The sequence below is a fragment of the Crocuta crocuta genome, unplaced genomic scaffold, assembly GCF_008692635.1.
Source record: "Crocuta crocuta isolate KB4526 unplaced genomic scaffold, BGI_CrCroc_1.0 scaffold466, whole genome shotgun sequence".
NCBI lineage: Eukaryota > Metazoa > Chordata > Mammalia > Carnivora > Hyaenidae > Crocuta > Crocuta crocuta.
The window spans coordinates 3,222,874-3,247,370 of record NW_027529672.1 but is presented as its reverse complement, the minus strand read 5'-3'; the positions used below and the strand labels follow the sequence as shown (position 1 = coordinate 3,247,370).

At 46.4% G+C, this 24,497-nt stretch overlaps 1 protein-coding gene and 1 long non-coding RNA gene across 5 annotated transcripts in view; one reads left to right on the top strand and one right to left on the bottom strand.

Moving 5' to 3' along the window:
* Positions 1-24,497, top strand: part of CUNH10orf90 (chromosome unknown C10orf90 homolog) — a 226,865-nt gene that overhangs the window by 10,295 nt on the left and 192,073 nt on the right. For 2 of the 4 annotated variants that reach the window (XM_077762973.1, XM_077762969.1), the window contains exon 2: positions 16,666-16,737. The exons of 1 other annotated variant lie outside the window; for it this stretch is intronic. In XM_077762973.1, the coding sequence (XP_077619099.1) occupies positions 16,666-16,737 (72 nt within the window). Of the gene's footprint in view, positions 1-6,581; positions 6,728-16,665; positions 16,738-24,497 lie in introns of those variants that run through there. One more of the 4 variants, XM_077762971.1, reaches the window with a different exon arrangement.
* On the bottom strand, positions 1,858-6,319 carry LOC144230601 (uncharacterized). The gene is made up of 2 exons (XR_013334820.1): positions 6,173-6,319; positions 1,858-2,256 (listed from the first exon to the last, which is right to left on the bottom strand). It is a non-coding gene; the product is annotated as an uncharacterized LOC144230601 (long non-coding RNA).

The following is a 24,497-nucleotide window of genomic DNA, read 5'->3' as shown; positions in this document are numbered from 1 at the left end:
GGGAGGCAGTCTCCCCAGTGAGTGCCGAGTCAGGGTGTCTACACTTAGCTGTGGGTCCGGAGAACTCGGCAAGGATACACAGGGAAGGAGACATTCGGGCATGTTCTTCATGGAAGACTGGGCGTTTCCTGTGACTTCCAGGGAGAGTGAGAATATGGGGGCACAGGTGGAGTGACAGTCCCTGGGAAGCGGCCCAGGAAGACCACTCCTAAGTGGAAGCCCATGGTCTCTAGAATTGCAGCTAGAATTTGCAGGGTACAGTTTCTGAGAGGAGGGAGCCATGCAGAGAAAGAGGTTCAGAAGTTGGGGCTGTGGTTAAAAACTAATGTATGTGTGAGAACCCACAAGTCCGGACAAAGAACAGCTCACAAAGAAGGAACAGCTACTGGGAAGTTGTAAGATGGACACTTCTGGGAGCTCACTCGGGGCAGTGGGTCATTAAGTTCCCCACCATCCAGGATGGAAAGACCTCACTGAGTACAGGATAAATTCAGTAGAGATTCTAGAAGGGTCAGGCCTTGGAAGTATGCTAACTTAACCCTCAAGTAAAGGCTGGCCTAGATCCTGTAACAATGTTAGAAGCAGATCTTGAGAGAATCGAGCTCCTCCACAAGTGGTCTAAAGACCACTGCCAGAACAGAGGTCAATACTCTTTAAAGGATTACAACAAGATTCAGCAAGTGATAATATAACATTAGAAATATTGAGCATCCAGACAAAGCTTACTAGACATCCAAAGGACTTAACGAGGAGAAATCATGATTAATAGAAAGAGATTTATAAATGACAGAGATGATGGAATTAACAAGCAAGGATTTTTTAAAAAGCTGTTATAAAACTATGGTTTTCCCTTTATTTTTGTTTATTTTTTACTTAGAGAGAGATTGAGCACACGTGAGTGTGAGCATAAGCTGGGGAGAGGGCCACAGGGAGAGACAGACAGACAGATAGATAGAGAGTATCCCAAGCAGGTTCCACGCTCAGTGCGGAGACCGATGTGGGGTTCAATGCCATCACCCTGGAACATGACCTGAGCTGAAATCGAGAGTTGGTTGCTCAAATGACTGAGCCACCCAGGCACCTCTATTGCTTCCCCTTTAAATTCAGGGGTTTAAGGGAAGATACCGTCATCAAGGGGAGAGAAATAGTTGATAAAAAATGAAACAACTTGCAGAGAAGAAAAAATAATGATGCTAAATGAAATGGAAATTTGACTAGCTGATATTAACAGGAAATTGGATGCTATAGAAGAAAAGTCAGTGAAATTTCAAAAGTGAAGTCAAAAGAGAGAAAGGAAAGAGTGGAGAGAGAGGAGGGAGGGAGGGAGTTGGGGGTGGGGAGAGACAAAGGGAGAGAAGGGGAGAGAGAGAGAGAACAGAGCCTGAGTGACCTCTGGAAAACATCAGTATCAAGAGATCCAACACACATACAATTAGAATCTCAGAAAGAGTGGGGAGGGCGTGAGGGCAGGAAAATGACTTGGAGAAATAATGGCTGAAAAATTTCCAGATTTAATGGGACACACGTCAAAGCACTGCTTGTCAGGTGTATGTATTTCCGGAGGCCAGATCGTCAAGATTGGCCTCTGGCTTGTTAAATGCTATATATTTCATTGTTTCCCAGTGGTGGTCACAGTGTTTTCAATCAGGGTTCTTCAGTGCAAGGAGCAGGTTTGTTTGCTTGTGGTCGCCATTTATAATTAACTGAGGCAGTTTGCTCATTTACTTATGGCTGAGATAATGTCAACTAACTGTAGGATTGCTTCAGCTCTGATGGGCTGTCAGAAAAGGGAAAAACTATCTGACAGATGCTTTTTATTTTTTCTCTTCCTGCAAAACAAATGATCACACAATTGGCTTACAATGACACCTGTTTATTCTTTCACGGTTTTGTGGATCGGAGATGCTGTTGGGGGTTAGTTAGTCCCTCGGCTGAGGTCTCTCCAGGCTGAGTCAAGGCGTCATACGAGGCTGTGACTTCATTTGAGGCTCGGAGGGCTCTTCCACTATCACTGCTTATCGTCAGAATACAGTTCCTTGTGGTTGTAGGGCTGAGTCCCTATTTTCTTGGTGGCTGTCAGCTGGCACTCTCCGCTCCTAGAAACTGTCCTCGGGTCCTTGCCATGTGGCTCCAACCATAGGCAGTTCACAACATGTTTGCTTTTTCATGGTTGCAAGGACAATCTGCCCCTTTGAATCTCTCTGACTGCTTTTAGAGACGCGACTGATTAGGCCAGGCCCACGTGGTATGATCTCCCTTTTGATTAACGCAACATCAACTGATTAGCAACCTTAACTCTCCCTGCAAAGCCCATTTTGCCGTATAACATAACTTCATTGTGGAAGTGAGAGCTCATTGTAATCACAGGCTCAGCTCACACTGAAAGGAAAGAGAACGTATGGGACATGTGTGGGAGTCTTGGGGGCTGTCTTCGCATTCTGGCTACACTATATTTTAAGTGTTTGCATCTGTCAAGAAAAGGAAATTGAAGGAGGCCTTGGAATTGAAAGCGTGTAGGTTGGAGCCTCTGTCTAGGAGGAGGTCCATGAGGAAAGGTGCCCGTGATCTGCCCTGGCTCACCACTGTGCTCCCAGCACAGCTGGAACATTGGGGGACGCATGTGTGAATGAATGCGTACATAGATGAATGGATAAACAAAAGCATAGGAGGTGCATTTGAGATGAAAACCTGGGGCCAGATTGGTGACGGTTGAGGACTTTGTGCGTGCAAGGGGTCTTCCTCTGATGCAGGAAGCCTCCTTTCTTAGGCTCCTTACAGATTCACTCATTTTGCAGAGATCGACAGGCAGACCTCAGCTTGATGTAGCCTGAGTGAAGGTCGAAATAGAGGTCCCTTATTTCATTGCCCTTTTCCAAATACAGAAGTTAATTTTCTCTCTGGGGTTCTAATTCACATCCCTTCTCCATCCAGAGAGGACTTTAAGACAGCTCTGAAAATAAGCATCTTGGCAAGCATCGAGAATTTAGGGATAATAATTTGTCAGAGAAACAAATAGGGTTGAAGGCAAATGGGGGAATTATTTCCTTAAAGCCAACAACAAATTGCTTGCCATTCTCTATGGAAGACAAGAAGCATCTGCCCAGCAAATCTGCCTGCTGCCAGCAGAGAGCGGGTTAGGCCCAAGTGGCTACTCTCTGATGGGGGTCAGGTGCCTCTGATCCAGCCCACTAGTCACTGAAAGCTCATGAAACCCATCATTTTAGCTACAAATGTGCCCAACTCCTCACTCATGAGTTCTAGACACTGGACATGTGGTTCTGGAATAGCTACTTCACTCTGCTCGATAGTGTTGGAGGATGCCTGTTACAGGTGGTGGTAAGCTGGGCCCTGGGTGCCACAGGGCTGGGGTCTCAGTTGATGGACATGCAGAGAAGGGCCCAAGAGCATATGGAAACAAAACTATGGATATTTTGCATGAAATAGTTACATGGTGTGTGGGTATTTTCTCAGGCTTGCCTCTGTACTCTGGGGGGGCCGGTGTACAATGAGCAATGTCCTCATATTAGAACAGCAGGGGGAAATAGTCATTCCTGGCACTAAAGTATGTCTCTTTCTTTCCTTCTATTGTCTCTTTCTTGATTTGCCCTGATGGTTTTTTAATGTGTTCTTGAATGTTGGCTTAAGTGAAGAAAAATTAAGATTTTAAATTATTTCCATGAATTTTAATGTTAATCTTTATATTGCCTAATGCCATTTCTCTCTCTATTTTTTTTTTAAATTTTTTGGTGTGTTATTTATTTCTAGGAGATAGAGAGTGTGAGCAGGGGAGGGTCAGAGAGAGAGGGAGTCACAGACTCCGAAACAGGCTCCAGGCTCTGAGCTGGCAGTCAGCACAGAGCCCGACGCGGGGCTCGAACCCACGAACCGCGAGATCATGACCTAAGCGAAAGTCAGACGCTTAACTGACTAAGCCACCCAGGCGCCCCTCTCTCTCTCTTTTTTAAAAGTTTATTATTTTGAGAGAGACAGAGACAGCACAGGTGGGGGAGGGGCAGAGAGAGAAGGAGAGAGAGAGAATCCCAAGCCGCCTCTGTGCTGCCAGCCCAGAGCCCAACATGGGGCTTGAACTCACGAAACCATTGAGATCATGACCTGAGCTGAAACCAGGAGTTGGATACTTAACTGACTGAGCCACCCAGTTGCACCTGACTAATGCCGTTTCTAACACAAATATAAAAGCTCTTCACTCATATGTGGAATCACTGAAATGACTCATTTTTATTGTGTTAATCCCACACCTGCATGTATGTATCTTATGCTCACTAGAACAATGGAAATACTGCAAAAATCAACTCAAATTTTTGTCTCATTCCATGATAGAATCTTATTCGACCAACACTCCTTCAGTTGTCTGCTGAGTGAGGAAGGGCTGAGAGAAAAGGGAGTCCCGTCTCGCCCTCTCCTTGGGAGCTGTCATCTCCAGCAGAAGCAGGTGGCTAACATGGGGACGTAGCATGAGTAAGAAAGGATATAAGAGAGGGGCACCTGGGAGACTCCGTTGGTTAAGCGTCTGACTTTGGCTCAGGTCATGATCTCGCGGTTTGTGGGTTTGAGCCCCACATCAAACTCTCTGCTGTCAGCGCAGAGCCCACTTTGGATCTTCTGTTTCTCTCTGTCCCTTTCCCACTCATGCTCTCTCTAGTTCAAAGATAAACATTTAAAAAAAAAAAAAAAGGATATGATAAGGTTGTCTGTTCATTCATGTTTCCCAGAAATCCACTGCCTTCTTTCTGCATTTGGAGAATGCAGTGGGAGGTGCGACCTCTTGGGGCCATCAGCCCTTGGCTCACTGGACCCTAGATGTAGGAGCTCACCTTCTTTTCCCTTTGAGTCTTGCTGAACTTCCATGCCTGGTAGGGTCACCAGAGTTTTGTGCCTGGGGGGCACCTGAGTACCATCTGTGACTGGGGCAGCAGGAAAATCAGGAAACACACACCTTTGACCTCTCTTCTGCTCCCACGTGTGCTCTACTGTCCCATGGAATTTCATTTACAAAACTAAGTTCAAAGATAAAATTATTTAAAAATTCAAAGTGCCGATGCCAAAGCACTGGCTACAGAAGACAGACATAAATTGGACTTCATCAGACATGAAAAACTTGTGGACATCAAGGACATTATCAACACAATGAGAGGAAGCCCCGCCTTTGACATGGATAAGCCTGGACGATGTTACGCTAAGTGAAATAAGCCAGCAGCCAAAGGACCACTATGGATCGACTCCCCTTTCATGAGGGACCTGGAATGGTTACATTCACTGAGACAGAAAGTAGAAGGCTGGCTGCCAGGGCTGTGGGGAGGGGAGAGTGGGAAATTACTGTTTAGTGGTACAGAATTTCAGTTTGTGGAGATGGAAAAGTGCTGGAGACAGACAATGGTGATGATCGTACAACCTGATGAATGATCTTAGTTTTGCTGAATTATGCACTTACTATGCTATGTATGTTTTACCACAATTAAGAGAAATTCAAGATGGCGACATTAACGTCCCATGTGACCCTTCTGAGTACAGGTCCCTGTGCCCACTGCCTGGCTCTTATGCCTGTGAAGCTGGCCCAGCACGAACTTGTATTTATAAATGTTTTAAGATGATTCTCTTTCACTAGATGATGAAATCTCTGAGGTCAGGGTCTCTCTCTTATTTCTCTCCCCAACTCTGCGTTGAATTGAAACTCTTAGCTAAATTGGAAGTTATTCATGACACTTTAAAAAAAGTCAGTCTTATGCACAATTTACATACATTAATATTCATACATTTTATAAGCATAGAGTTCATTTTGTTTTGACAAATGCATACGGTCATGTAACCAGACCAAATCATGATGGAGGGCACATCTATGACCCAGAAATTTCCCTCGTGCCCTTTGCACTCAACACTTTCCCCCAGCTCCTCCCCAGGCAGCCACTGATCTGCTTTCTACCACTTTACTTTTGCTTAAGTCTGCCATGTCTGTAACTGGAATCAGCCAGCCTGTGTGTGTGTGTCTGTGTGACTGTAATAAGTTTCCATTACAACCTTTGGCATCTTAATTAAAGGGATGACATCCTGTTGGAGCAGCAGGGGGGTGAGGGCTCAGCCCCTGATTCAGGTAAATGTAGATTTTTATCCCGACTCTGCCATTTCCTAATGCTGACTTTGCGTGAACCCTTACCTTCTCTAACATCCATTCCTTCATGGACAAAGGGGAGTTGATAGTGGTCCCTTCATCCTGGTGCCTTTGTGGGGGTTGAATGAACTGGTACATGAAAAGTGCTCAGGGCAGAGACTGGCTCATTGAGGTAGCTCAGTAACGCTTAGTTGTTCATCATACTATTACAGACGCCATCATTAACAAGAATTCTAAGAATGGCATTTCCTCACTGCCACAATGGCATTGGTACTTTTCTTCTGATGTTGCCATGGAGATCCCATAATGCCCGGGAAGCATTTAGCAGGGTACCTGGAACTTGGTAAACACCCTACCATGTAGCTGTTGTTATCATTCTGTTGTCCAGCCATTGAGGACCCTAGTCTGCTATTCCTCACTAAGTAAAAGTCATCACCTTCTCTAATTCAGAGAAGGCGTGAAAGGGCTCCATTTAGATTGCTTTCTGCCAGTCTAGGTGGAAAAACAAAAAACAAAAAAACAACCGCAGAAAGCAGCCACTAGTGTGAGATAGCGAGGTTTTTCTCCCAAGGACCCAGGGGAGGAGTTCCATGTGAACAGGTGAGCCAGAGGACAGGAAATACCCTAGTCCTCCCCCCCCCCCTGACCCTTTTTTTTTTTTTTTTGGCTCTGTTCTTTTGAAAGAAGAAAGAAGACAACAATTGAGTTAAAAGTTGTAGGATTACGTGGGCTATTGAATCCTCAGAACTTTCTGAGGTGCTCTGCAGTCAGGGTGACTCCATTGTATTTGATTTGGAAGTACTTGGAGTGGTTTGGGACTCTAATTGAGGGAAAGTAGACAGTGACAGTAAACAATTACTGGGGAAAGAAGTTTCCACCTGGTGCAAGAGATGGATTCCGTTTCTGGAATCCTCTGGCTCACATTTTAAAGTGAAGAGAAAATGTTGCAAATGATAGGAAACATAATAGAACATGCTGAAAGGAATACTTAAGGAATCAGGGGAAATCTACCTCTTTGATATACAAAATAGTTCGGCTAAATTTGACTTTGTAACTGGGTAATTAACATGCCCGGATGATGGTGTTCGTTTCCCCCCACGCCTCATGTTTGCATAGAAATCTCCAGCCAAGGGCTTCGTCATTGCTGTTCTCATTTATCCCTGCAGACAGACAGGGTCTGCAGTCACCCTGGTGGGAAAACGGAGCGTGAAATCTCATCAGGCAGCCCGGGGAGCCTGCCTTCCTCTGTGAGTCTCACAAAAGGAGGAATGATGGAAATAATGTATTCCTTGCATCCTGATTTGCCTCCTTTTCGAACCAGGACCCCATCCGACTCCACCCTTGAAAACAAGGTGAAGGAGAAGCAAGGAGAGACGGAGGTGTCTTCTTCGTTCAGCTCCTAACAAGGGAACCATCCCGCCATTTGCAATCAGATAAGGGATATTATCTCCATAATCACAGGCAATTGAGAATCTAAATGAAAAAATCTAATGCTTTTCATGCTGATTTATTTTAGATTAGAAAAAGTTAAACCAGATGTAAACACGAAGAGATGAAGCATGGGGAGGGAACCATGGCACAGTGGTAAATCTCAGTCTTGAGTTATTATAGGTACAGCGTTGCATTAGCCAGAAGATACACTGTTGATCCAGACACTGCTCTGACATTAATTATTGTTGCAGAAGAATTCAGAAGATTGAATACAAACATGCGATGCTGGCAGAGATCAGTCATGCATCCAGATTAACCACGAGTGTGTATCCGAGCCTCCGAAGAGGCTGCATTAACCCTTCCTCAGTCCACGCTGGAATCATCCTTGAGATGCACTGTTGGCCTTCTAGAGGGACCTCCAGCATCCCTCAGAAGACCCTGGATGCTAAAAAGAAATAACTCTTTTTTTTTTTTGGACTCTGACAATGTCTGCCATCATCCTAAAGAGAAGACCCAGCCGAAAATCCACCCTTGGCCTTTGATCCTTAGGATATGAACGGATTTGGACTCTCCCCTCTGTTTTCTCTGTAAGGCACACATGGGTTCAGAAGAGGCAGAGTGGAGAGGTACTGGAGGTCGAGAAGGTTCTGCGTAGGCCTGGGAGTTCCCAGCTGTTTGCTCTTCTCTCTTCTTTGCTTTCTTTTTGCCTCATCCCTCTTTTACTTGCTCAGTGCTTTATAAAGCCCCCCCCCACACGTGTATGCACACATGCACATACATGCACAGACACACACATGTGCTAATATGGTAGGTGCTAAGGACACGGACTTCCAGTTGGAGAGGGTCCTGGCTCTGGCATTTAGTAGCTCCGTGACCTAGAGCAAATTACTCAGTGTCTTCATCCCCCGGTATCCGTATCCATCAAACACAGAGATCCTGCCTGTCTCATCGCGACTGGACGAGGGTGTGTGTGGAAAACCTGAGCCCGGGGACTGGCAAGTTTATTAAATGTCTGTTGTCCTGACTCACAATTCTCCATCCTGAACTCTTGGGGCCAAATGTGATTCAACAATGATTTCTTAATTTGATTTCAGAAAAGTAATGCTGCACAACATTTCCAGTGGGATCTGAGGTAGCACCCTGTAATTAAGCTCCCTGATGTTTTTGCAATAAAATGTATGAATATTCACACTAAATGGAATAAATTAATATTATAAATAGCCCCAGGTTAGTTGAGGTAAGGTTTGCCTGTCAGATTAGTTTTCTACAAACTCAGAGGAAAAAGAAAACTCTCAAATTTCGGGGCTCTTGTGGATTTTAGAATTGCAGATAAGGGATTATGGACCCGTGGTGAGGACTCAAGTATCCTGAAGGGAGAGTCGGTAAACCACACAAACAGGGCAAACAATAGCGTATTTGCTCTTTAGGGCTGAGCTGTTGTGACAGGGCTTGGGAGGGTCAAGTGTGGTTTGTAATGTTTAGTCTTCTGTAAATGGACGTTTCTAGTATTTCTGTACGCACGCTGTTCAGATCTCGCTAGTTCACGGGTTCCGGCTCCCAACGGCATTCACAGATCATTTTGTTGCTAGTGTCATCCACGTCCTAGCTGGTGGCAGGCTTGACCACCGTTTCTGCTGGTAGTGTGGCTGGTGAGGCTGGACCCTGTGAGGTGGAGGTGGCGCGGAGCGGGTGCCAGACTGGGGTCAGGAGGGCTGGTGTAGGTGCCAGAGCCCTGTTTTCCTGTCTCTCTCTTTCTCTCTCTCTGGACCTTTGTTTCTTTATAAGGTAAGAACTCTGTGTGTTCTGGATGCCTCGTGGGGATTTTAGAAGATGGAAATGAGGGAATGTGTCTAAGAGAACTTTGCAAATGGGAGCATTTCCTACGATTGTGAGATGTCATGTTTCTTTGAATGTCCTTGATCCCAATCATAGTTTTCTATTTTCAAGGACTAATCTTCATATTTTTTATTTATGTGTTTATTTTATTTCAGAGAAAGAGAGTGTGCATGGGAGAGGGGAAGAGGGAGAGAGAGGGAGAGAATCCCAGGTAGGCTCAATTCTCAGCATGGAGCCCACAGTGAGGCCCAACCCCACAACCCTGGGATCATGACCTGAGCTGAAATCAAGAGTCAGATGCTCAACCAACTGAGCCACCCAGGCATCCCTCAATAAGTGATCTTAATCACCTCGATTCCAGTCTGGGCTCCTTTACTTGTTTTACTAGGTTTGTGTGACTTTGGGAAAGATACTTCACCTCTCTGTGCCTCAGTGTCCACCCCTGTTAAATGGACAGAGTTGTCGTAGGATCCTGTGAGGTGACTACCTGTGTGCTATGAGGCCTCAGTGGTGGCTCCTTGTGTGATCCCAGGCTTGAACTAGACCCATGAGCCTCTGGGAACAGAGCTGGAAAACAGGGTCTAAATCTAAGCCCCTTTGTATGGCTTGGGTCAGTTACTGTCACCACTCGGTAAATAACATAGTAATGGCTTCAGAGACCTAAGAGACACAAAGCTTTGGAAGGGCTGAGGTGTCTCCCAGTGGGTAGTAAACAGTGAGAACTTCAGCAGTACCTTTTGTTTATTAGGGAATGTATTTTTGCGTTTAGAAAGAGTGCTGCATGCATTGATTTTTATATGCTTTTCCCGTTCTTTCTTCCCATAATTCCATAATTCCCACAAATCCTAGTGGACACAAACCAATGTCACGTGGTGCATTAACATCCATCACATGCACTTTCTTATGTGGTTTCACAGTCCCTTCAGCCACCCAGTCCTTCAGCACATGTTTTCAAAGACATCTTGTGGACCCAGTGCTGTTTCAGGGGTCACTATCAAAGCAATGAGTAAAGAACTTGCTATGTGCCACTCATGTTCTAGGGGGAAGACAAATCAATAAATATATGTCACACCTGAAAAACAAGGATTAGAAGAAACTACCTCAAAACCCTAAAAGCTGAGTATGAAAACCCACCATGAGCATCGTACTCATTGGTGAAAGACAGTTTTTCCTCTAAAGTCAGGAACGAGACAATGGCGGCTGCTTTTACTGTTTCTATTCAACATAATAGTGCAAGTCCTAGCCAGACCGGCTAGGCATGAAAAAGAAATAAAAGGCATCCAAACTGTAGAAGTAGTAAAAATCATCTCTGTTTGTAGATGATATGATCTTGTGTATAGAAAACCCTAAAGATCCCACAAAAAACCTGTTAGAACTAATAAATGAATTCAGCAAAATAGCAGGATAAAAAGCCAATCCACCGAAATCAGTTGCATTTCTGTATGCTAACAATGAACAATCTGAAGTGTGTATTATGAAAACAATTTATAATAGCATCAAAAAGAATAAAATACTTGGGAATTAACCAAGGAGGTGAAAGACATGCACAATGAAAACTAATTAAAGGAAAATGAAGAAGACATAAACAAATGGAAACATCCCATTTTCATGGATCAGGAAACTTAGTGTTAAGATATCAATACCATCCAAAATGATCTATGGGGTCAATGCAATCCCAATGAAAATCCCAATGACTTTTTTTTCCCAGAAATTAAAAAAACATTCTAAAATTCATATGTAATCTGGAGGGATCCCAAATAGTCAAAACAATCTAGAAAAAGAAGAACAGGGCTGATGATTCAGACTTCCTGGCTTTAAAACATACTACAAAGCTACAGTAATCAGAGCAGTGTGGTACTAGCATAAAGACAAATATATAGACCAGTTAACTAGGATAAGCCCTCTTATTCATGGCTAAAACCATTCAGTGGGGGAAGGATAGTTTTGTCAACAAATGGTGCTGGGAAGACTGGATATCCTGATGCAAAGGAATTAATTTGGATCCTTATCTAACACCATATAGAAAAATTAACTCTCATGGATCAAAGACCTAAATGTAAGACCTAAAACTATAGAATTCATTGGAGAAGACCTAGGGCAAAATCTTCATGACAGGGAATTTAGCAATGATTTCTTGGATATGACACCAAAGGCATAGGCAACAAAGAAAAAATAGTCAAGCTGGACCTCATGAAAATTAAAAAAAAATTATGCATCAAAAGACAGTCTCAACAGAGAGAAAAGGCAGCTCACAGAATTGAAGAAAATATTTGCCAATAGTGTCTGATAAGGGATTAGTTACCAGAATATACAGAGAATCAAAGCTTAAGAACAACAACAGAAAAACAAACAAAAAAAAACCAAAAAAAAAAAAAACACAAAAAACCACCCAAACAAAACAAAACAAAAAAAGGCAAAGGACTTGAAGAAACATTTCTTCAAAGAAGACATACCATAAGCACATGAAAAGATACTCAGTGTCACACATCAGTAGGGAAGTGTGAATCAAGCTTCATTGAGATACTGCCTCACATCCATTGGAATGGCTACTGTAAAAGAAACTGTAAAATAAGAAGTGTTAGGATGTGAAAAAATGGAAACACTTGTGCACTGTTGGCAGAAATGCAAAATGGTAAAATCTCTGAGGAAAACTGTGTGGTGCTTTTCCAAAAAATTAAAAATAGACTTGCCACGTGATCCAGCAATTCCACATCTGGCCATGTACACCAAATAATTGAAAGCAGGGGGTCAAAGATATTCTGTATAACCATTTCATAGCAACATTATTCACAATATCGAAAACATGGGAGCAACTGACCTGTGTCCACCGAGGGATGAACAGATAAGCAAAATGTAGCACACTTACCCAATAGAATATTCAGTCTTTAATTATCTCTCAGAGAGAGAGAGAGAGAGAGAGAGAGCATGAGCAGGGGAGGGTCAGAGAGAGAGGGAGACACAGAATCAGAAACAGGCTCTAGGCTCTGAGCTGTCAGCACAGAACCTGATGTGGGGCTCAAACCCACGAACCGTGAGATCATGACCTGAGCCGAAGTCGGACGCTTAACCCACTGAGCCACTTAAGCACCCCTAGAATATTCAGTCTTAAAAAGGAAGGGATTTCTGACACGTGCTACAGTGGGGATGAACCTGGAAGATATTATGCTAAAGGAAACAAGCCAGTCACAGAAGGACAAATACTGCATGATTCCATTTACACGAAGTACTGAGAGTAGCCAAAATCACAGAGACAGAAAGTAGAATGATGGCTGCCACGGGCTGGGGGATGATGGGAAGGGGAGGAGGTTTTCAGTTTTAAGAGGTGACAAGAATTATGGAGGGTGCTGATGGCTGCACAGCGTTAGGCGTGTGCTGAACCCCAGCGTCCGTGCACTTGAAAAAGGTCACGATGATAAATTTTATGTTAAGTATATTTCACCTCAGTAAAAAAGTTAAAATTACAAAAAGAAATCTATGTCCCACATTAGGCTTGGTGAAATGTAGTTGCAAAACATTGCATCATAAAGAGGCAGCAGCCAGTTTCAGCTCATAAGTAAAGGCTGCACAGAGAAGGCTCTAATCAACCGTGTATACAGGACTCTGCTTTAACACATAACTGAACATTAAGCACTAGCTCTTCTTGTTCAGAAATCACCAAAGCTTCCCCATCACCTAGGAAATAATATCCAAATTAGCATAGCATTCAAGGTTGCCCATGATCTGCTGTGATGGTCGGTAGCCGTGGAGACGGTAGCTTGGACCACGGACGTTGTTAATAATGTTAATAAATGCATTAACACACATGCTCTGACCTCCAGAGCGATTCCCTGGTGTTGGGTATTTCAGAGCCCTCCGATGTTTTGCCATTATGAACCGCACTGCAAAAATGTCTTTGTGAATATAGCTTTAATTATATTTCAGATGAGTTAAAAACCCAAGGATTTTATTAAGCCAGGGAGGGACGTAACCAGATTTGCTTTATGGGAACATGGCTTGTGATGAGGTGGGGGCAGGGGGCTGCTGTGGTCTCAGCAGGTAGAATGGGGGCCTCCACTAAGGCGGTGGGGGGAGGCAGATATTAGGAAATGTAACCAACTGGGATTGTCAATAGACACGGCCACTGGAGCTGGCCACGGGGTGGCCACTGGGTTGCACAGTAAGGAGGGTTTCAGAGACACAGATCTCGGTGGCTCGGTCTGGAATGTGGTAAACAGAGGACTGATGGGAGGGAGGAAATGGGACAGAGTGTGGCCGTCTCCTCCGAGGTCTGCGGCAAGTGGGAAGGCGAAAGGGAGGAAGGTATTGGGTGTGGGAGGGTTTTGTTTTTGTTTTTAAGAAAGGTTTAGGGGCCTTGGGCTGGCTCAGTTGGCTTAAGCGTCTGACTTCAGCCTAGGTTATGATCTCGCCATTCCCGAGTTCGAGCGCTGAGTCGGGCTCTGTGCTGACAGCTCGGAGCCTGGAGCCAGTTTCAGATGCTGTGTCTTCCTCTCTCTGCTCCTTCCCTGCTCACACTCTGTCTGTATCTCTCAAAAATAAACATTAAAAGAAAACAAAAAGAGGTTTGGATGTAGTTAGAAACGTGAGGAAGGCAGAGGTGAAGACTGCGGAGAGAACAGGGACCCCTGAAGGGCATGGACTCCGAGAAGACGGGAGAGTAGATGCCAGGGGAATCTGTGCGTAATTGACCCTGGAGAAGAGGCTTTGTTTCTTCCATTCATCATTCATTTAGGCATTCATTCTTCCATCCTTTTTTTCCCAGTAAATATTTATTGAAAGCCTACTCTGTGTCTGGCCCCATCCTGGCAGCTAGGAATATACTGGCAAGCAAGGCAGAATGATTTTATTCTCAGAGCAGTTAGACTCAAGGGGAGAACCAGACATCACCTGTAGATTCACACAAGTCGCTGTAGATTTACAATCCAAGGTGAGCGTGCTGAAAAGTAGTACGTCTGTAAGAGCTTATAAATCAGAAACCTGGTTTTGACACTGGTGTCTACAGAGATGCTCCCATGAACGGGTCATGTGAGCCAAGATCCAGAGGAGGATCAAGTTATGGAACAGCATGTACAAGGGCCCTGTGGTGGTGGGGGGGGGCATGGAATTTGTATCCAGGGCATGAGTGGAGCTCATACAGAGTGTGTGGCCTGGATAGAGATGGCTGGTGATTCCACAGACAATACCTGGTGCAGACCAGGCAGGGTTTCCTTGACACTGTGTCCTCAGGGCGAGGAAAATTATTGCTGTTCCATAGGAAGGAAGTACAGTGAGCAACCAGCTGCAAGTTGAGTCAAAGCCACGTCTTCCCAGGATGTCACTATTGGAATGACACCTGGGTTGATGATACAGATTCTTGAGTCACTCTGTCACTGGGAGTTCGTGGATCAGCAGTGCCCAGAGCCGGTACATGATGGTTCCAGGCTCTGAAGCAGCAGAGGGCGGTGGGGCCTACTTAGCCTGGCATTCATTGCCAGTTGCTGGGACCTGAGAGAGAGAGGAACGATCCTCTGTCCAAATCCGTGCACCTGGGTGTTTGTTACTTCGCCGTGGGGCCGGGGCTCCCGACTGGGACTGCACGGTGCATGAGGCACCCGCGGCTCAAAATAGATTCTGTGTTCCCATGTCCCAGGTTCATTATCTGGCTAGATCTGGTGGAGTTACTTTACAAAGTAGGCATAAATATCTTTCTTGAGACAGTCCTACAAGACAGGAGCCCAGGAAATGGGAAGCTTGGAGTCGTTGCTCAGCCGGAAGCAGCTCCCTGCATATTTGCATCCACTCCTCACCCAAGACTGGCTCCAGACCCAGGCGCTTGGTTGTGTTTGAAGCTGCAGGGAGGTAGCTTGCTCCTTCTGCTGAATTTGCGGTTCAAATGGTTTCCATCCCTGCGTCTAATGGCGCTGCACTTTTTAGTTCCTTTCTGTAAAGCTTTCATGTCTTATCTAGTATTCCCTGTGACATGCCCATGGAAAGGCTGATAAAAGCAAGTATAGAAATATAATGGCCATAGAAGTACAGCCGGACATAGCCAAATAGCTGGCTGATGGTGCTTAGTTAAAATAGCAACAATATTTGGAACACCGCTGAAAAGCTTGGGTTCTTTAGGTCTGACTATCCCGATCTGAGTGCTGGCTGTGTCGCACCAGTGGGGGACCTCTGCTCTGATTTTGTCCGCTGCCACAGCTGGGCTGATGAAGCGGTCTGTGTCCTACAGCCGTGGGGTCTCAGCGAGGGGGTGAACGTGAACGTGAATGTGAGGCGTGGCCGGTGCAGGTGAAGTCTCAGTAATCGTCGGCAGTAACAGCCGTGTCGCTCACAGGCCACGGCGGGGCTGGGCTCGAGCAGAGAAGCCCAGGGAAGGGCAGAAGACGGTGTGTGACTGTCGGGTCCTCCCTGTGTGTTAGCCCCACCGCGGTCCAGGTCACCCCCACTTCTCTCGGTCCCCAAAGTGGGTGCCCGGATGCTGGGAGTGAGGAGGGCCAAAATGGGGGGTGAACACTGGAAAGCTGAGCCAGCCTTGGGATGAGAAGTTCAGAATCGGAGTCCGGCGCTGCCTCTTCCAATCACACTGTGTTTACCCCGAGGGGGGCGGGAAAGTCACTCTTCGGTTTTGGGGGAGAGTCCGTGGGGTCGGCGAGGGACCGTGGGCACGGGGCAGACCCGGTGTGGAGCGAGGTGCCCCGGAGTCTGATTATAAATGTATAAATCCAAACCCGAGGTCTCACCCACAGCAAACTGCTTTCAAAATAAACTTCTAAATCCAATCTTTGCCTTCTGGTAGAGAAAGTCAGCATTGTACCCCTCCTAGGAGAAAGCAGAACCCTTTTGTGTATATTAATCTTATTTTCTTGGGCCATGAAGGCTAATTCCTGAAATCTGATTGCTTGTGGTTAATCAATTTATCAATATTTATTGAATGTCCGATTTTAGCTCAACACCCATCCGGCACTGCGATGGAATAGAAAGGAAATATTAGATGTGGTTCTTTGCTCCACTAGCAAAATCCATGTTAGCTGATTACGATTTTTCTCCCTCCCATCCTCCCCCTCCTCATGCATTTTGAAATCATCAGAAAGGTACCCTTTATTCGTGTGCAGAGGTAACACAGGAGAAAATGGAAATAAGTATTCATTAAAATCCGTAGTTCGTTCTTAGGAGATTGGAGTTTCTAGGGACGTTTCTCGATTCTTTAAAAATAATAACACACATTATTGAAGATTATATATCTGGCAAATAAAAATATAAAACTGGGAAGGTTTCTGTTTATCTTCTAGATCCATAGTCGGCTCTTCTCGTCCCCCAAAGATCATTCTGCTTGGGAAAGAAATGAAGGTCTTTCAAACCAGGTAAAGAGCTGGGCTCTGATCGGGTGACGCTCCCGTTCAAGCCTTTATTTACTATCTCTCTCCTTTATTTTTATTAATAATGAAATGTGCTTTGGAGCCTCGTCTCCCCCTCCAAACCCATGATGATAGCTCAGTGGCTCTGACAAGATTTGAAGCTGATTTGAATTTCTAAACACACAGGCTTTTAGGCCAGCAGTCTCTGGAAAAGCAAACAATGGGCAAGAAATATTGGGTGCCTCAGCGCGTTCCGAAGCCAGGAGCACAGATAGTAGGGCCTGGTGTGGGGTCCCGCCAGGGATGAGTAATGGCACAAATGTGGAATATTCTCGCAATGGAGCCGGCACAATTTAAATATAGACATGGGATCCATAAATCATTTGTTGTGAAGCTTCACTTCACGGCCCCTATGTTGTAACAACACCAGGCGAGGTGGTTACAGTTCGTAACTTCTATTAAGTTTGTTAACGTAAGTGGGGTGGGAACCAGTTTGTTTTTCTCCCTTCCAAGAGCGAGATTATATGGATTTAGCTCACCTTTTCTAATGGTACTGTAATAAGACTCCAAGGTTAGTAGAATATTTCAATTCAGAGACTCTAGCAGAAAATAAGTTCTAAAAGCATGTTTTCGGGGCACCTGGTTGGCTCAGTCGGTTAAGTGTTCAAATTAATGGGTTTTAAATTAAAAAAAATAATTTTTTAAGTCATCTTTTCATGTAGCAAGATTTATTTTATTTTTAAAAATGTTCACTTATTTATTTTGAGAGAGAGAGAATGCAAGTGGTGGTGAGCAGGGAGTGAGGAGAGAGAGTCCCAAGCAGGCTCCGTGCTATCAGTGTAGAACCTGACGTGGGGCTCGATCCCACGAACCGTGAGATCACGACCTGAGCCGATATCAAGAGTCGGATGCTTAACCGACTGAGCCACCCAGGCGCCCCGGCAAATTTTATTTTTGAATCCTCATCTCATTTTTAATTTGTAAATGTGGTAGATGAATTGGTATTCATGGAAAACATATGTATGTGTGTGCATGTGTGGGCACATGTGACTATACACAAACACCTTCGTAGCTTCTCTCTGCCTTACCCCGTACCGTGCGCCTCTCTCAAAGGTATCAGGGACCTGAATTCGTCTCCATAAAGGACACAGTCAGCCCGGGTCAAATATGTTATCTGAAAGAAGCTTTCCTAGTCTTATAGCTTATTCTTTAATAGTGGCAGATGTTTAACTGGATCCTTTAAAAACCTAGCGCAGAAATTGCTTGTGGTAAGAACACGGATCCTCTGACAGACGCGTCTGGTGGCCTGAACGGCAGGCTCATGAAACATGTCTGGCCACCTGCATCCCACAGGGAAGTTGGGGCCGTGGAGAAGAATGCCGTGTTTTCCTCTGAGCGCTCAGAGGTAGCGGTGAGAACAGTCTGGCCTGGTGACCCAGATGTGGACCCGCCAGTCTGCTCTTCTCCAGGACTCGCTCAGCTTGAAACGGGCCTGATGTTGTGCCAGTGGCTGCCTGCTTGTGAGGTACTTAGTGGTTGAATGACACCCAAACCCGGTGTGTGCTGGCCCAGAGGCCAGGGGCTAATGGTCCCGGCTGCAGGGAATGTGCCAAGTGAGCCTGGCCCCGGAGGGAGACACCTGTATTCGGGCTGGCTTTCTTTTCAAATCTGTATTTGCCAAGTTCTAATTATGGTAGTCTGCAACCTTGGGCTTCTCGGAGGAGGAGGCAAGCAGCGGTTAAAGAAAAAAATCCTTCATGACCCTTGTGCAAGAGGGTACGGCAGATTTTATTCAGGGAGACTGCTCCGTGTGGGCTTAGCGGAGGAAGGAGCCTGGGCTCCACTCCGAATACAAGGAAAAGGAGGCGTTCACAGGCAAGGAGCAGGGTAGGGGTCAGTGGGTGGACAATTTCTAAGAGGTGAGGGGGGTTTTGACTAAATTGACTTGGGGATGTGTTTTTCTAAATGGAGCCAGCAGGATTCTTTCTAAATCTGGGCTAAGCAGGCCAAGGACACAGCCCAAGGGTGAGGGCTTGTCGCAGAGTTCTCGGAAAAGCCGGACTCTGGTTTAATCACATCTCTGTCCGAGTCAAGGTGTGACAGGGCATCATACCTCCCTGGATGGCTGCCTCTCGGACAGGACGCCTGACTCTGCGCCTTCCTGTGGGATCATTCCCATTGTTTGAGAGAAAGGGCACCTTGGGGGCACCTGGGGCTCAGCCGGCTAAGTGTCCGACTTCGGCTCAGGTCATGATCTCACGGTTCATGGCTTCAAGCCTCGCATACGGTTCTGTGCTGACAGCTCAGAGCCTGGAGCTGCTTTATCCTGCATCTCCCTCTCTCTCTGCCCCTCCCCTGCTTGCTTGCTTTCTCTCTCTCTCTCTCACTCAAAAATAAGTAAATAAACATTAAAAAAAGAAAGAGAAGAAATGATTGTCAACTGGTGAAAAATGCAAGCCCCATGAGCTCCTGCAGTGGAGAAGGGAGACCCTAATCCAGAACTAAGCCAGGGCAGCTGGGGCTTTATAACCAGGGGCAGGGGGAGGGATTAGATGTGGAAAATTACCAAGAGGGACTTGGTTAGAGGGGCGCCTGGGTGGCTCAGTCGGTTAAGTGTCTGACTTGGTTTTGGCTCAGGCCATGACTTCACAGTTTGTGAGTTTGAGCCCCATGTCAGGCTCTGTGCTGACAGCTCAGAGTTCAGATTCTGTGTCTCCCTTTCTCTCTCCACCCCTCCCTCCCTGGCTCACTTTGTCTCTCTCAAAATAAATAAATAAACTTAAAAAAAAAAAAAAAGAATGTGATTAGATGTCAAGGTCGGGGAAAGTCTTGTTAAGCCTGCTCAGCAGGATTCTCCCTAAATCTGGACTCAATAGGATTCTTCCCTAAAACTGGGCCTGACGGGCACCAGAAGCAGGCTCAGGATGAGGCCTAGTCGGGAAGAGCGCTCAGAGGAGCCTGACTAAAGTCAGGTCAAGGCAGGCGCGCAGAAAACACATCTTTGCTCTGACAACTGGCCCAAGAAGCCACCTGTGTCCCCAGGGACCGCGGCGGTCCTGGCTTGGCGCCTCAAGGAAGAACTGGGCTTTGGATCCGGAACCTGACTCCCTGGCCCGCACTCCCAAGCAGGGGAAGGGCCCAGCACAAGGATGAAATCTTCATCAGGCCTGTCCGTGGCCTTGGGAGACCAGAGAGCAGAGTTTTAGCTCAAACTTGGTGTCGGAAGTACCAAAACCACACGAAAGGGAATCCACGGTAAGGAAGCCAGTGAATTTCACGGCCTGAAGAGCCACCAGGTTTGCAGAAAGTACAGGAGCCCCTTGCTCGTGTCTGAGAATGAACCTCTCAGGCTGCATCCTGATTCAGTCATCTCAGGTCAGGAGCCAAGGTCACGTGTTAGAAACGTGGCTTCACAGGATCTAATGCTCTGCGTACCTGGCTGGCAGGACAGTTCTTCCAGAAGGAGTCCAGGCGCCAGGCAGATGGGGTTCATGGGATCTCAAGTTTGGGAGGGGCCCGAGGGTCCTTGGGCCCAGCTTTTCCCCAGTGTCCCATGTCTGAAGCCCTCCTACTCATTTCCATGCAAAAGTAGGCTGACCACACAGAAGCCCCAAGGGCAAGGGGCCACTCTATTTGAAGGTAGCTCCTGACCCGCTCACACAGCCAGAATTGTTGGAAATTTTTAGATTGTGTTGAGCCAAAGTAAAATAAGTTACTCATTTGCTTTCAGTCTGTAGCCAGTAGGCAAAGAGTTGTTACAGTTACATCTTGAGTTGTTGGAATGTGTCATCTGATGCATGTTCTAGGAAGATGACTCCATGGTGCTTTTCAGGCAGGAGAGGATGTGTGTTTCGTCCAGGGCAGGAGTGGGCTTGCTGGAGTCACTGGGGTGCTGGGTAATGACCGAATTATTTACAGGAGTTGCGGTCAGGGGGATGTTTAAGATATTTCTGGGCAGACGATGCGAACAGTAGTGGGGTTGGGAATTCAGGTTTCGGGAGGCTCATTGAGTAGGGGGGTGGTGGGGCTAGTAGAAGCATCCTGAATTTGTGGGTTTCGGACCCTCTGCTTGTGAGAGGCCACCTGCCTCCGGTGTCCAGGAAGCATTCTGCAGAGTGGCGTTGAGGTCGGGAGATAGGTTAGGGGCATAGATCGCAACATGACCATCATTTACAGCAGCGTATGAGAAACCATGAGAACAGCTGAGATCATTGCAAAAGAAGATATGTGAGCTGGGAGGAGGGTGGGGGTGCACACCCNCATGTCTGGGGAGCTGGCTGGGGGCAGGGGGCGGGCGGTGAAGAGAACCACAGACCTGGCATCAGGGTTTTGTTTCCTAAGGTGAAGTATTTAGTGCCAGGGTTGACTTTGACCTCAACTAGCTCTTTATCTTTGGAGAAGTCTTTCCACTTGCTCAGGTTTTATTTTGCTCTCAGACAATGGTGGTTTAGGATGCCCGGTCCCTACCGGCTACTCTAGAACTCAGGGATGTGGGTGGGAAGTCTCTGTTGCAGAAGCTAGTTCCGGGGCGCGTTTGGTCCAGACAGGGTTCAGAGTGCTCATGCACGAAATTGGAAATGGACATCATCTCTGGATTTTCATTTTTGCTCCCTCCACTTAACACGCGGGAACTATTCACTGCCTCAGTGCCTGGAAATCCCAGGGCTGGGAAGGGCAGGGAGCTGATACGGTAAAATCGTCCCATTGGGAAGACCTTTGAAATTGGTTGGACTTTATAAACCTTCAGTTTACAGTGATTCATAGGCTCCAAACACTAAGGGCGAAAAAAATGAAGGAAGGGTGAGTGTGTACACACTCATATCTGATTTCAAAATCACTCAAGGTAGGAAGTGTCTTTCAAATTTCCATTCTGCATGTTATTAAAAGATTCCTTTCCTCATTTCCCTATTACCGTGCTACCTGCCTGCAGATGAGACTGCTTAATCTGGGGAGTTAGCAATGATTAGGAGGATTTGGTGCTTAGTCAAACCATTACTGGGGACATCAGTTACGGGAAATGTATGGAGAGGTAATTGATGAAGGGTCACCTGGAATTTTTAATTGCTAGTTCACTTGGCTTAGGAAGGAAGGTGGGACAGCATGAAATTTTCTCCCTCCTGATCAATTAAGCCTGACCTTTACAACTGGCAGTTTTTAAAGGGTGGGTCTTTGATTGATGAGTGGGAGGAAGTAATTATATTTCACTTAAAACCCAAGGGTCACCGTGTCTCTATTCCAGCTTTTGCAAGAGCAGTGATTTGCTACCTGGATAACCATAGTTTTGGTTTCATTTGTGCTGACAGTTAGTTGCCCCGAGGCAACACATGCCCTTGACCGTCCTTCAAGGAAGGATTGGTCTGTCATCCCCTAAAAACCACCCCGAGATGGATGTGAGTTGTATTTCTTTTCTCTACCGGAAGAAGTCATTTATAATTGCAGTTTCTTTCTGAAGGAGCAGGAGATGGCAGGCAAACCGTGTTTATCTGTTTGTCCTGCCTGAAAACCCTGTTTGTTTGTTTGTTTTTAATTCGGGCTCTAATTGTTGAAGTGGAAATGTGAATTCTTTTTGTATATAGAGGCCGTTTTGATCATGCCACGCTGCCACCTGCCTCATTCTTACAGATTCCTCCCCGCTCATGTGGAGAATTCACCTATCGAACAGCATGGAAGGTGTCTTGAGTCAATGCAGCTTCTCTGCTGAATGGCCACACCCGTTCTCAGAGAGGGCAGAGTATGAACTCCGTGGCCCAGCATTTGGGGCCTTTCCAATCTGCCTCTGCCCTTGCCCATCTCTCTCCTGGCCCCTGGGGGCCCTCCTGGAACCACCTTCTGTATATTTCAGTCGTGAACATCCTTCCTTTCGTCAGACACATCCCCTGATTCAATCTTGGGGCTTCACATTTTGTTTGTCCCACATGATGGTGCCTCGGCATTGCCTGCTTTCCCTTGTGGACTTGGCTTGGTTTCTTCTCTTCAAGACTGGTGGCTGGGAGGGCACGGACCTTGTCTCGCTCGTCTCTGTGTTCGCAAGATTGGAAGTATTCACGAGTTTGCCCGGGATTTTCTGTCTCTCTGAAAGAACCCTGGGGAAGCAGATCTACACCTGGGGATCTTCCTGGACTCTCCCAGGCAAGCTCGCAGAGCAGGCTGGGAGTTGGGTCACGTGATGGCACTTGAGAGCCTGTCAGGGAGAGCACCTGCCTTTGGGTTTTTTTCAGGTGCTTTGCAGGACACATACCTGTCCTGTTACCCGGCTTCCTTAGTCGAGGGGCCAGCAGCCTCCACCGAGGGGACTCCGAGGAGTCTGCCTGATGCTCACTCTGCCCGGGTCCGCCTCGCTCTGCAAGAGGGGAGGTGGGAAAAGGCAGCGTAACTGCTCTGACCACCCGAGAAGAAAGGACATTTATTCCTGCTTTCTGCACGAGATGTAAAGAGACGCGTCTGGGTCTGTTGTGCCTCCTTGCGTAGAACATTACTGGAAAGAAAACAGACCGAGTCGCTTCGTCACGGGGGCATGTTGACAGTTCCCTGTTTGCCCTTAAATTGATAACCATTATGCTCATGTCCCTTCCTGAATTCTGCCTCATGGCTGCCTGGGGCTTGAGCCTCAGTTTTGCCGCCGTCACCTGTAAGCAGTGCAGTAAGCAGTGTTCCGCCTTCCGTGAGTTTTTGCCTCTGGCTTCATCTTTGCCCATCCGCTGGTCCCTTATCTAATTTTATTTATTTTTTATTTTTTAATGCTTTATTTATTTCTGAGAGAGAAGGGGAGAGAGAGAGAGGGAGGGAGAGAGAGAGAGATACAGAATCTGAAACAGGCTCCAGGCTCTAAGCTGGCTGTCAGCACAGAGCCCGATGCGGGGCTTGAACCCACAAACTGTGAGATCATGACCTGAGCCAAAGTCGGATGCTTGACCAACTGAGCCACCCAGGTGCCCCATCTAATTTTAAAAAATATTTAGTAAAATAATGTACTAAGCAGAGAGCACAGCTGAAGATTCCTGTCTGCATAGTTTTGAATCGGAAAGAAATGCGTCCAGCTGGATTTAGCCACATCCTCTCAAAGGCATGCGAGCTTAGTCATTGCCTCTTGTCTTAGAAGTGAGGAAGGGTGCTGGGGCAGACATGAGGTAGGCAGTCTGTGAGGGTCACTGTGTCTTACTCTTACAGGGGGAGGGAGGGAACTACCCATAATTTCCAGTCATTTTCCCTTGAAGACTGTGAGCCCTTTTACCATCCACGGGTGCCATGGTGGGCATCTTTGGGCATCAGTATTTTGACCTGAACAAAGGGACTAAGTCTGAGAGACAGATATTCAACATTATGTATTTGCTAGACAGGAGCATCTGTTGGCAAAATGGCATTAAGAAGCCTAAGTCCAGGGGCACCCGGGTGGCTCGGTCAGTTGAGCATTCGACTCTTGATTTTGGCTCAGGTCATGATCCCAGGGTTGTGAAATCGAGCTCCATGTTGGACTCTGTGATGAGCATGGAGCGTGCTTGGGTTTCTCCCTCCCCCTCTCTCTCTGCCCTTCTCCCCTGCTCATGCTTGCTCTCTCTCTCTCAAGAAGTAAAATAAAAAATAAAAATAAAATAAAAAAAGAGGCCTAAACCCAGTGTCTCAAAGGCAATCCCATGCCATCCAGCAGAGAGACAAGATTTTACTGAGATCACAGTGCAGGGAAGAGGGCCATGCTCTAGCACAATGTCAGTGTCAGGGACACGCAGAGAGAGGACACGGTGGCCTCAGATGGAGGAGGTCTGTCTTGG